This window comes from Syngnathus leptorhynchus, chromosome 8, assembly GCF_054491065.1.
Source record: "Syngnathus leptorhynchus isolate UIUO chromosome 8, UIUO_Slep, whole genome shotgun sequence".
NCBI lineage: Eukaryota > Metazoa > Chordata > Actinopteri > Syngnathiformes > Syngnathidae > Syngnathus > Syngnathus leptorhynchus.
In genome coordinates, this window is record NC_141202.1 from 13,727,585 (window position 1) to 13,738,943 (window position 11,359).

General features: G+C 53.9%; 1 protein-coding gene across 6 annotated transcripts; it reads left to right on the forward strand.

Annotated features, from left to right (window-relative positions):
* The first annotated feature begins 1,380 nt into the window (after nt 1-1,380).
* On the forward strand, nt 1,381-10,842 carry LOC147053826 (CREB-regulated transcription coactivator 2). Of its 6 annotated transcripts, none has more exons than XM_085917752.1 (15): nt 1,381-2,001; nt 4,089-4,190; nt 4,242-4,376; nt 4,582-4,643; nt 5,705-5,776; nt 6,278-6,384; nt 6,469-6,554; nt 6,629-6,678; nt 7,083-7,333; nt 7,574-8,004; nt 8,079-8,240; nt 8,320-8,487; nt 8,559-8,630; nt 8,728-8,896; nt 9,403-10,842. In XM_085917752.1, the coding sequence occupies exons 1-15, from the start codon at nt 1,828-1,830 to the stop codon at nt 9,594-9,596; spliced, it is 2,235 nt and encodes a 744-aa protein (XP_085773878.1). In that variant the 5' UTR covers nt 1,381-1,827; the 3' UTR covers nt 9,597-10,842. The 6 variants fall into 6 exon arrangements, with proteins under 6 accessions (XP_085773878.1, XP_085773876.1, XP_085773881.1 ...); XM_085917755.1 differs by having other exon boundaries at nt 1,382-2,001; nt 7,149-7,333; nt 8,317-8,487; XM_085917754.1 differs by having other exon boundaries at nt 1,382-2,001; nt 4,260-4,376.
* The last annotated feature ends 517 nt before the right edge of the window (nt 10,843-11,359 follow it).

Sequence of the window (11,359 nt, forward strand, 5' to 3'; positions counted from 1 at the left end):
ATCAGACCCACCACAGTCGTGTCGTCGGCATATTTCAGCAGTGCAGTCATGCGTCAGCAGGGTGAAGAGCAGCGGACTGAGCACGCAGCCTTGAGGGGCCCCGTGCTCAGCGTGATGCTGCCGGAGACATTGTCGCCCACACGTACTACTTGAGGCCTTCGACAGAGGAAGTCCAGTAGCCAGTTGCAAAGGGAGGTACTGAGGCCCAGCTTGTCAAGTTTGCAAATAAGACGCTGTGGAACAATGGTGTTGAATGCAGAGCTGAAGTCCACAAACAGCAATCTCACATACGAGTCCTTGTTCTCCAGGTGGGTGAGGGCAGAGTGGAGGGCAGAGCAGATGGCATCCTCAGAGGACCGATTGGGTCGGAAGGCAAACTGGAAGGGGTCCACGGTGGGGGGAAGAACAGATCTGACGTGCGCCAGGACAAGCCTCTCAAAGCACTTCATGACGATGGGGGTCAGTGCCACAGGGCGGTAGTCATTGAAGCAGGAAGGAGCAGGATTTTTCGGCACAGGTATGAATCGTAATTGGTAAAACGATTGCCAATTACGAAAATTGTAAACCACAGACTTTTTTTTCTACTTAGGCTTGATTTAAAAAAGCCTAAGTTGAGTTGCGCTCAATATGAAGTGCACTTTTTTTTTTCTTTCCTCACAATGGCTTTCGCAATTTTTGGTGATAAGTGAAACGCCCCTTGGTTCAGCCTTGAAGCATGATGGGACGACGGCCTGCCGCAGGGAAATGTTAAAGATGTCCGTGAAGACATCCATCAGCTCCTCAGCGCAGTCCTTCAGCGCCCGTCCCGGGATGTTGTCCGGGCCCACCGCCTTACGGGTGTTGACAGCAGCAAGCGTCCTCCTCACGCTAACGGCAGAGAGGCACAGGGGCTGCTCGTCCGGATGGGGAGGGGTCTTCAGCAGGCAAATGTCGTTCTGTGCGTCGAGGCGAGCAAAGAAGCGGTTCAGTCCGTTGAGCAGAGGGACGTCGCCCTCACATCTCTGCGGCGCGGGCTTGTAGTCCGTGATGGTCTGAATGCCTCGCCACAGGACCCGAGCATCCCCGCTGTCCTTGAAGTGGGCATTAATCTTGGAAGAGAACGCCTTTTTCGCATCTTTGATGCCCCGGGATAGTTTCGCCCTAGCTGATCTCACGGCGGCTTCATCCCCAGCCCTGTAGGCTTTGTCTCTGGCCCTCAGCAGCCCGAGGACAGCCCCTGTCAGCCATGGCTTCCAGTTACCGGGGGACGATTCGTTGAACGATTCGTTTGAACGAATCTTTTGAGTGGACTGATTCTAAAGATTCAGTTCACCTAAAAGAACTGGAATTCACATTACTAGCAGGAAGCGCACTGCCTGTTTTGTCCCGGCACAAGCCGAGATAGTTTATGGCAGACAGATGAGTCACCCCAACGGCAGCTGTCACCGTATTTTTGTTTGCGGCGGCTTGACGCTTTATGCAGGCATTGACTAGGCAACCGCAACACGTCCACGTGTCGAATGAAGAGTGCCGTCAATGTGACGTCACGTAACAAATGACCGGATGGTTGTGATGTGGGCCGAGAGGGCGGGGTCGAGCGCATCGGACACAAAGCAGCGCGTGGCGAGTCACCCCAGTGCAAGTGGTCGCCCTGGAGGTCACTTTGAAGGTCAGAGGTTTTCGTTGGCGCTTTTTGATCGCGCGCAACCGCGACCTCCGAGCGGGGCCACGGAGTGAACGCCCTCGGCCGGCGGCCGAGCGTGCTGAAGACGATCTCGGGCCGGCGACGTAGTGACGTCACCGCGCTATTGCTGTGGCGGGCGAGCCAGCGAGCGAGCGACGGATAACATGTCTACGGGCTCAGGCGGCCCAGCGTCGGGACCCGGCGGCCCCGCGGCGGCGGCAGCAGCGGGTGTCGGCAACCCCCGCAAGTTTAGCGAGAAGATCGCGCTTCACACGCAGCGGCAGGCCGAGGAGACGGCGGCCTTCCACGAGGTCATGATGGACATCACTTCTACCAGGGTGAGCACGCCGCCATCCACTTCCCGCCCGCCAGTGGTTGTCGGGGGCGGACGTGGCCAAGTAAGCAAGCGAGCGCAGGCCTCGGCCGGGCTCCCGGCGCCGTTCTGCCGGCCCGACGCTTTCGGAGCCCGTCGGCAAGCCGACCCGAAAACCGCCGCTTGACGTGTTTGTTCTGCAGCGGCATGTCGGCGAGGCCTCGAGCGGCTTGCGCTCCGCTTGCGAGCGTCGTTAGCCTGCTTAGCACGTTAGCTTCTGCGGCTAGTCGCCTTGTTTACCAACTCAGCGAGCTGTCATCGTACGCCGGAAGTCCCTATGAACAACGTCCGAGTGGCTGCGGATTGTCACCTCAGTGTGTTTCAGCTTTGGTGTGCGGCACCGAGGCGACCGCGTGATGGTCTGCGCGGCTCCCCTAAACATTCGGCTGTGGCAGAAGTTTCGCCTTATTCGTTTTCTCCTAGGCAATGTCCACATTGGATGCAGCTCGTGTGACAGGAGGCAGTTGTATGAGCGAGCTAGTTCGCTCGCTAACTTGATTGCTTGTGCAATTCGCAAGAGCTTGTCCGGGTGGTTGAGTCCTACTAGTTAATTTAGTCGGAGAGATACATTTGCTATTGACTAACTATGTCAAGTATAACGAGCGATGTCACTGGAAAAGTGCACGTTGCGGTCTGAGTGATGTACATCCGCTGTCAAAGTGTAGTCGGTTGACTTGCAATTCACGTCACCGGGTTGACTTGCGATTGTGGCTGGAGCAGTCGCCATCGTTACCACAGTTACTTTCGTTAACACCCAGCTCCGGGTTACCAAAAACAGTGCAAGAAAATCTGCGGTCATATTTCATTTCCACATGAAATACGACACCCCGGGTACCAGGTTAGCTCGGCAAGTCGCAAGATTGATAAACATCAAAACTAGAGAAACGCAATCGGAGATAATAATGCAAATGATGTATGCAAGGATGGGGCAAGTTGAGTGGGCGCAACCTTCTCGGGTCGAGTTTGCGTGCTCTCCCCGTGCCTGTGTGGGTTAGGGTGCGCTCATTTGGGGGATGTCCTGATGATGATCACGTTCAGCATTGTTACCGTGTGTGCCCCAGTTACTGCAGTTTTAGGTTGTGAGCTTTAGCTGGTAACTGCATGTTGCAGGGCTGCGCAATATATTGCGACATTGGCTCGTGCAATGTGCCCATCGCAGCGTAAGACGCGCGCACTAAAGGGCAAGAGTCTCCTCCACCTGCTGAGGAGACTAAAGTCCTTCGGTGTGTGCGGGGCTCTCCTCCGGACCTTCTATGACTCTGTGGTGGCCTCAGCCATCCTCTACGCTGTGGTCTGCTGGTGTGGGGGCAGTACTGACCGGGACAGGGGGAGACGGAATAAGATTATCAGTAGAGCGAGCTCTCTCCTGGGCTGTCCCCTGGACTCTGTTGGGGATGTGGGTGAGAGAAGGACGTTGATTAAGCTTAAATCCATCATGGACAACACCTCTCACCCCCTCCATGATATTGTGCGGTCCGTGAGCAACTCCTTTAGCGGCAAACTTTTGCACCCTCGGTGCAGGAAGGAACGGTTCCGCAGGTTCTTCATTCCCTCTGCTGTCAGACTTTACAACATACGTGGCACCTGATAAAATTAATGTGTTTCGTCTCTATTCGCGGCTCTTGTGTTTGTCCTGGTCTGTTATTTACCCTTTTTTGAAATTTTGGCACTTGTTTTATTCTTGCACTCGTATTATTCTTGCACTCATATGGCTGGTGTGACAAGTGATTTTCCCCGCTGTGGGATGAATAAAGTTCGATCATCATCATCATCAAATAATTATACTTAATTAGCTGAGAATACATTGAATTTGCTCATTGTGCCACCTGTGCACGCGCACACACACACACACACACACACACACACACACACACACACACACCATCACCACACACACACAATTCTTTCATTCGCTAAAAATGTCATTTATTTGCGAACACGTGGAAAACCGGCGATCTTGGCGTATTCAACAAACGCATGGCATATCACATGTTTTTCCGTTAGCGTGTTTTCAGAAACTTGTGACGAGCGCGTCCGCATTTTGGTGTCCAGCTGCAGGCTCAGAAGCTGCGTCTGGCCCGCACCCAGGGTCCCTACTACGGCGGCTCGCTGCCCAACGTCAACCAGATCGGCCGCGGGCCACAGGACCTGCAGGTGAGCAAACATAGTCCCAAAGCTTCGGCTCGGGGACCCGTTGGCTTGAAGGTGTGCGCTGTTGTGCAGGGCACCTTCCCGCCGACGCTGGAGTCTGCTCGCTCCACGCGTCATCATGGCCTGGTGGAGCGCGTTCACAGGGAGCGACGCTTTGTGCCACCCATCAGACCCTACCGCAGCCGCCAAGTATCCTTTCTTTGTCAAAAGGGGCTGCGTTGAGCCAAGTGCAAACTACGATGGGCCTCGTGCACTAATGGGAGTTCATTTGAATGAATGGAACTTGAATTTATGGATACGGTGTCGGGTGCTCGAGGGCTGGTACCCGGCAACAGGCACCCACCTCGCCTTGGTTTGGCGTGAAAACGTTTCTCCTTATCAGCGGCCTCCACAGGCGGACAACTCTCCTTACAACTCACCCTACTTGTCTCCCCCGCCAGACTCCGGCTGGAGAAGGTACATGTTATGACTCTGCCCCCTTCCCCTCTCCACGTTTGCGGCCATCTTGCTGCTTCTCAAAGTCTTTGGCTGTACCGGGAATCTTTCACCTCTTTTCCTCCTCCCTCCGCAAGGAGCTTCGGCTGAATGATTTCAAACACGGCGACGGCGTTCCCCATCTTCCCATTTCCAACCTTCCCTGAGACTGGAAGGTTGTGGGTTCAAACCCCGGCCGGGTCATACTTTAGACTTTAAAGACTTTAAAAATGGAACCCATTGCCTCCCTGCTTGGCACTCAGCATTAAGGGTTGGAATTGGGGGGTTAGATCACCAAATGAGTCCCGAGCGCGGCACCGCTGCTGCTCACTGCTCCCCTCTCCCCCAGGGGATGGATCAAAATCACATGGGGATGGGTTAAATGCAGAGGACAAATTTCACCACACCCAGATGTGTGTGTGACGATGATCATTGGGACTTTAACTTTGGGGACTTTAAACCGCTAGATGAGGGCTGTCCGCGGTGGCACAAAAATTTGAATCCAATCCTCCCGAAGACCTAGGCTGGCAAACTTACATTTTCATAAGCCCTTTTGGGCCGTTTTCCCCCAGCCCCTGATGTAGACGAGCCGATCGGGGACGGAGAGGCGCTCCTCGCTCTGGCAAGATGGCAACCGCACCGCAAAGCGTTCAGAGGGATTCCTCCGCACGTCCAAACGTGTGAAGCCACACTTTGGAGCGCTGACATGCTAGCAAGCCACTTGCTCTTTAGCTGCCGCCTTCTTCGTCTCTTCTTCTTCTTGGGTGTGTACGCAGGCACTCTTACCTCAGAATTCTTCCCTCTGCATTCTTGCCTGGGCTTTTATAACCACAATAGGCACACAGGCACGCGCGCATAACACGCAAATACCGGCTGCCATGACCAGCGGTGTCTTCCTCACGGGATTTTGGGCAGCGGCTTCCACCATGCGGTCGTCCCTCTTGCGTTTTTCCAGAGGCTGCCTTCATCCTGCGCTTGCCCCTCATCTTCACTCGCCCCAATGGCCAGTAACGTAACGCTTTGTTCTTGTTGATCGTGAAAAGGAATTGGTCCGCTGCAATCTTCCCGGGGGAAAAAAGCCACTTGCTACGTCTTCCAAGCACCGCGCTCAACAGGTGAACCCCCTCTTCTTCTTTGTCCTCCTCTTTCTCCTCATCCTTTTCTTTAAGTGCATCTCCTCGTGTCGCTTCTCTCTACTCGTGATGATGCAATATCTGCCCGAGTGGGTCGTCTTCTTCTTCATCGCCGCCATCTCTTTTTTTTCCTTTTGCGGTGCCCCTGTACGGCAAGCTTTTCCTGTTGTCATGCGATTGGCCGGCAGGGGGAGGTAAGATCGGGTCAGTTCTGCCTGGGTGACATAATCTCTTTCACTAAATTGCGGCCTGCGACAGGTTGCGTGGATCAGCTTGCTGACATCCCGCGTGTAAGTGTGTGTGTGTGCGCGCGTGTAATGCGTGCGCGCGTGTAATGCGTGCGCGCGTGTAATGCGTGCGCGCGTGTAATGCGTGCGCGCGTGTAATGCGTGCGCGCGTGTAATGCGTGTGTGTGTGTGTGGGGTGCGTGTGTGTGTGTGGGGTGCGTGTGTGTGGTGCGTGTGTGCGCACGGGGTCCAACAGGACCAACTCTGACTCGGCCCTCCACACCAGCGTGATGAACCCGCCATCGGGTGAACCCTTCGCCACAGGAGGTCACGCCCTCGTGCCCCACGGCGGAAGACGCAACGGTGAGAACCCTGCCCACTTGGAGCCTCGGCCAATCAAACGGCGTTGTTCCGCTGTGTCACCGCACCAACCTTATCTGTCCTTAGTTTTTCCGTACCCCGTCCCGCCCATCGAGGAGAATGTGCTGGACGACACCAAGCTGATCGCTAACAAGGCTTGGGACGCTAAGAAGGTCAGATGTCGCACGTGCATGCACACACGCGCACGCAGATGAATTGGGCTGATTTGATCTCTTCACGTCTTCAGTTTTCTGTGATGACCTCCCGACCAAAGTCATGTGAAGTTCCCGGCATCAAGTACGCACACACACTGTCATGACATGACATATGCCCCGCTTACACAAGTGCGCTAAGACATCCTCGATGTTTGGAAGCCGCTCAATAGTTGAGGCTTAAAGCGGACCTCTGCTCGAGATGTCAAACACTCTCTTCTCTCTTCCAAGGTGGACGTCTTCCCAAACATATGTTTGCGCGTTACAACCGAGTTGGCGTTGCCATTTTCCGGACTTTGAGCTTTTCTACACATTGTTTGATAACTTCATGTTTCCTTGTTTCTTTTTTTGTCTGGTTTTGTTCTTTTGTTTTTTTCCTTTGCATTCGCAGTACCTCACTCATATTGTCGTCGGCCACGCAGCATAAGCGGTCACGTTTTGGGGAAAACAATATTTCAATATATCTGCCTCGTTTGCGTATGTGTTAAGCGTCTTCATGTCGCCCGAGCTGCCGTTGGCTCCCGCCCACGGCGTCCCGTCAACCTTCAACATCAGCGGCTCTCTGCCAGACCTGTCCAGCCTCCACTTCCCCTCACCCCTGCCCACCCCGCTGGACCAGGACGAGCCCGCTTACCCTGGCGGCAGCACAGGCAATCTGGCCTCCACTCTCACCCAGCTGGGCATCAACGTCGGCAGCGCCGAGGGAAGCAACGGCGCCTCCCACCGTTACCATCAGCCCAGTAAGCAGACCCGACGAATGGCCGCCGCTTGTTTGACAACCATTCGCAAGGCGAGGTTGTGGCCAAAGCCCGAACTGATCGCAATGGCTCCTGTGATACTGCTGTCTTTTGCAACAAACATACAGAGTCAAAATGGCCGGTCGAGTCGCCTCGCTCGGTCCTGCTGTGTGGCCAGCTTTCGTCGAACCATTGGGGGCACCTGGCTCAAGATGGTCATTGTGTTTGCGCTTCCTCCCGCAGGTCTGCTGGGCTCGCTGGGGGGCGCGGCGAGCAACCCGTCCCTGCAGTCGTCGCTGAGCAACCCCAACATCCGGGCCTCGCTCAGTAGCCACTCTTTCCGCAACTCTTTAAGCTCCGCCTCTTTGCAGTCGTCGCTCAGCAACCCCTCGCTGCAGTCGTCCCTGGGCTCCTCTCCCTCCCTTCCCTCCTCCCTCAGCAGCCAATCACTACACTCATCCCTCAGTAGCTCCTCCCTCCAGTCAGCCTCCGGCAACCCAGCCTACGGTGGCGCCGCTGGCTCCGCCTCCTACACTCCCTCGCTCAGCACCTCACCACGCAGACGGCCGCAGCCTTTGCCGCTCATCCTGCCCGTTTTGGGTGGGGATACCCGGCGACATCACGCCAAGCAGTTCTCGCCCACCATCTCGCCCACGCTGTCCTCCATCGCGCAGGTGAGTCACGCACGCACAAATCCCCCTCAAGCTTTCCTACGCATAATCACCCACCTCCCCACCCCTCCCGCCAGGGTGTGCCGCTGGACACGAGTAAGCTGCCTCTGGATCAACGCTTACCGCCATACCCTCTGGGCCAGCAGCCCCCCCTAGTGAGTCAGCATCAACCGCAGACGCAGTTGGTCCATCTACCGCAGCCGCCGCAGAACCTGCTCAATACTCAGCACTTTGGAACGGTACGAATACAAAAAGAGCCATTCTTATGTTCTCTTATCTAACCTCACCCACATGCGTGTGCATGTGCATGTACAGCAGCAGCATACGAGCAGCTCTCAGGTCAACTCGCCACTGGCAAAGAACAACAGCACCTTGGAGGCATACCTCCACGGCGCCTTGACCTCCCAGTGTCCGCTCAAGCAGGAGGCGGAGCAAACTCGAAGCGCAAACTTCCCCCAATTGCACTTGAACTCCGACCTGTACAACGTGAGCCCTCAACCGGCCTGTTTGTTGAGTGCTTGCGCGCCTGTTGCCACAGTAACCCCATGTTTTCCCAGGACGCCTTGCTCAATTCCTTGCTAGATGACTCGTACGTTAACTTGCAGCTCGGCGGCAAAGCCAGCCCACAGGTACAACAATGCGACACGTGATCAGACTGTTGTGGGATTACCACGAAACGTGAGGCTAACCCTCATGTGATGGAGCGTGTGTATTTTTACGCTGCAGTTCCCCTCGGAAAGTCCGAGTGATGTTCTGGCCCACAGCGTGCTGAGCGGCAGCCATGCTGACACCCAGGCACTGCAACGTTCCTTAGATCAAACTGTACTCAACCAGAACCAGAATCTCAACTATGGTGGAAGTGCTCGCCAGAACATCCCCAACATCATCTTGACCGGTGGGTGGCTTCATGACCTGTTGCGTCAAGAGGAACTCAAATACAAACTGTGGCTTGCTGTGACATGTGTATGGCCCGCTAGTCCCAAGGCACTGCTTGAACAGCTTCGCCCCTCCCGTCGCTGTTTGCCAAGTTTCTGATGCATGTTACAGACCATAGCAGGAACTGAACTGTTTTGTCAACAAATAATCAGTTGAACCGACTTGTAAAGTCGTGAACGTTATGGGACTGAGGCCGGGACACGACCCGGGACCTACTGGGGCGCTTGGCTGGTCTGGGAACGCGTCGGGATCTCCCGGGACGAGTTGGACAAAGTGGCCGGGGAGAGGGAACTTTGGGCTTCCCTGCTGAAGCTGTGACCTGATTTTCGAGAAGCGCTCATCCATCATTAGGACAGGGACAACAATCATTGACAGTCATGGGAAAAAGAAGCTTGCTTACCAGTTGTTACTGTGTGGACCCTTAATTTAATTATGTTCTCATTTGCTGCATGTGTTTGCCCTCAGGTGACTCTTCTCCACCGGGTCTGTCCAAAGAGATCGCCAGCGCACTGTCGCATGTGCCAGGTTTTGAGATGAACCCCTTCTCTCTAGACGACCCGCTGCAAATGGACGCACTGGCCCTGGACATGCTGGAGGGAGACCTGATGCTGGCCGACCCCGCTGTAGAGGACTCCTTCCGCTCGGACAGACTCAAGTGAGCCTTGGCGGATGGAACAAGCTCACCGAGTGGCTGGCGCGCGCAAGTGGGCGCAAGGTGGCTGCTAAACGTCCGACGGAACTCAAGATGTGGAATTCTGTCAAATTGAAACCATCTCAAAGGCCATTTCTTTGCCCTCCATTCCGTCTGCCGTGCAATGGTTCCCCCCCTCTTGGGATTGGTGACCCCCGTAGCAACCTCATGGGTCTTCTTGACCATTCTATATTCCTTCTACCATTTGTTTTGTCTGAAGCAGATGCCCCTGCAAATTAGATGGCTCCTATTTCCCGCGCGACCGCCACCCATCACGCTCGAGTATTTCATCGTTGGTAACCTATCAAAAAGGGAGAATAATCTCACCTGGGGGGGTTGTTAAGCAGCAATAGAATGTGGGTTAGACTCATCAAAACCACCGGTTTTGGACCAAAAAGAGAAAATAAGCATTTCAACAAGATCCTCCGTGTTGTCGCCGGGCACCAATCAGACTTTGGGCGTTTGTCTCAAATCCTCGCAGTTTCTACGGCCGCTTGGCCAGGTTGTGCCACATTCCAGCTGGCTGTGCTCATCTTTGACAAGAAGCTCCTCGGAATGTGCGCGCGCAGGCGTGCGCACACACAGGAGGTTCGTCAAGTCAAACCCAAGAAGAGAACAAATGACAGCCAAACCTTTAATAAAAAAAAAAAAAGAGACCTAATCCTCAGGCAGACGTGTCTGATGAGCTTTTTCATTGAAAAAATTCTGAGGTGAGAGAGAGAGGTCGTTGGTCGCATCAGCGATCAGGCCAGAGCTTCCCCCTTTGCGCGAGAAGTGCTGGTTGGAAAATGGCAAAGCCACATTCGCTGACAAGCAAGTCACGTTAAAAGGTTTCTTCGGTCAAGCTTAAGTGCATGCTTGCGCTCGTGGGAGCGGTTTATGCAATTGATCAGGCAGTCGCAATGCAGTTGTAAACTCTGCTACTGGGGAGCTGTAGAGGGCTCAGCCACAGGCCTCTGCGTGGGCCTCCCCCAACATGAACTAAAGGCCACATTTCATAAGTTGTCACATTTTTACAAAGGTTTGGGCCAACCTTCACGCCTTTGGGCTTGCGCTTTTAGGCCGAACTGCGTTCGTGCGCGTGTGTTGTAATAATTTGTAATAAGCAGGGATGTTTGTATATATGAATGTTTGCAAAGCAGCTAACAAGAGATTTATAAACTGTTCACTTTTTTTTTTTCTTTTTTCAGAAAATAAACCTTAAGTGAACTTGTCACGTTTTCACATTGAGGGGGAGGCTACGGTACCATTGCTTCAAGCCAAAAGCTGCTGAATCACTACTGCAACAGAAAAGTGCTACGGTGCCAATACGTCACAATAAAATCAACAGTACTGCTACCCTAAAATAAAAACTAGTGGCAACAGGGGAGGGCACAATGAGCATGCAGGTTTGACTCCAGTCTTCCTGCGTTTGCGTGTTTTTCCTGTGCCTGCCCCAAAATTTCATGCCACGTTTGTAAATCATAACACCCATGACATCCATCTTTATCATCTGTAGGCTCATCGATTTTTTAATAATATAGCCCATCACACACTTGAATCTCAAATGTTATACCATATTTATGGATGAGCTTGTTCTGACCCTCCTTAAGGATGAGAGTTGCTTCTTGGGCAGTCCCTGCCTTGACAGGAATAATGTTCTGGGGATATGATGGGACCTATAATGCACCCATCAACATGGTGCCAACTGCGCATCCTCCTCTGTCAATCAGACAAACCTTGGCTGCACCC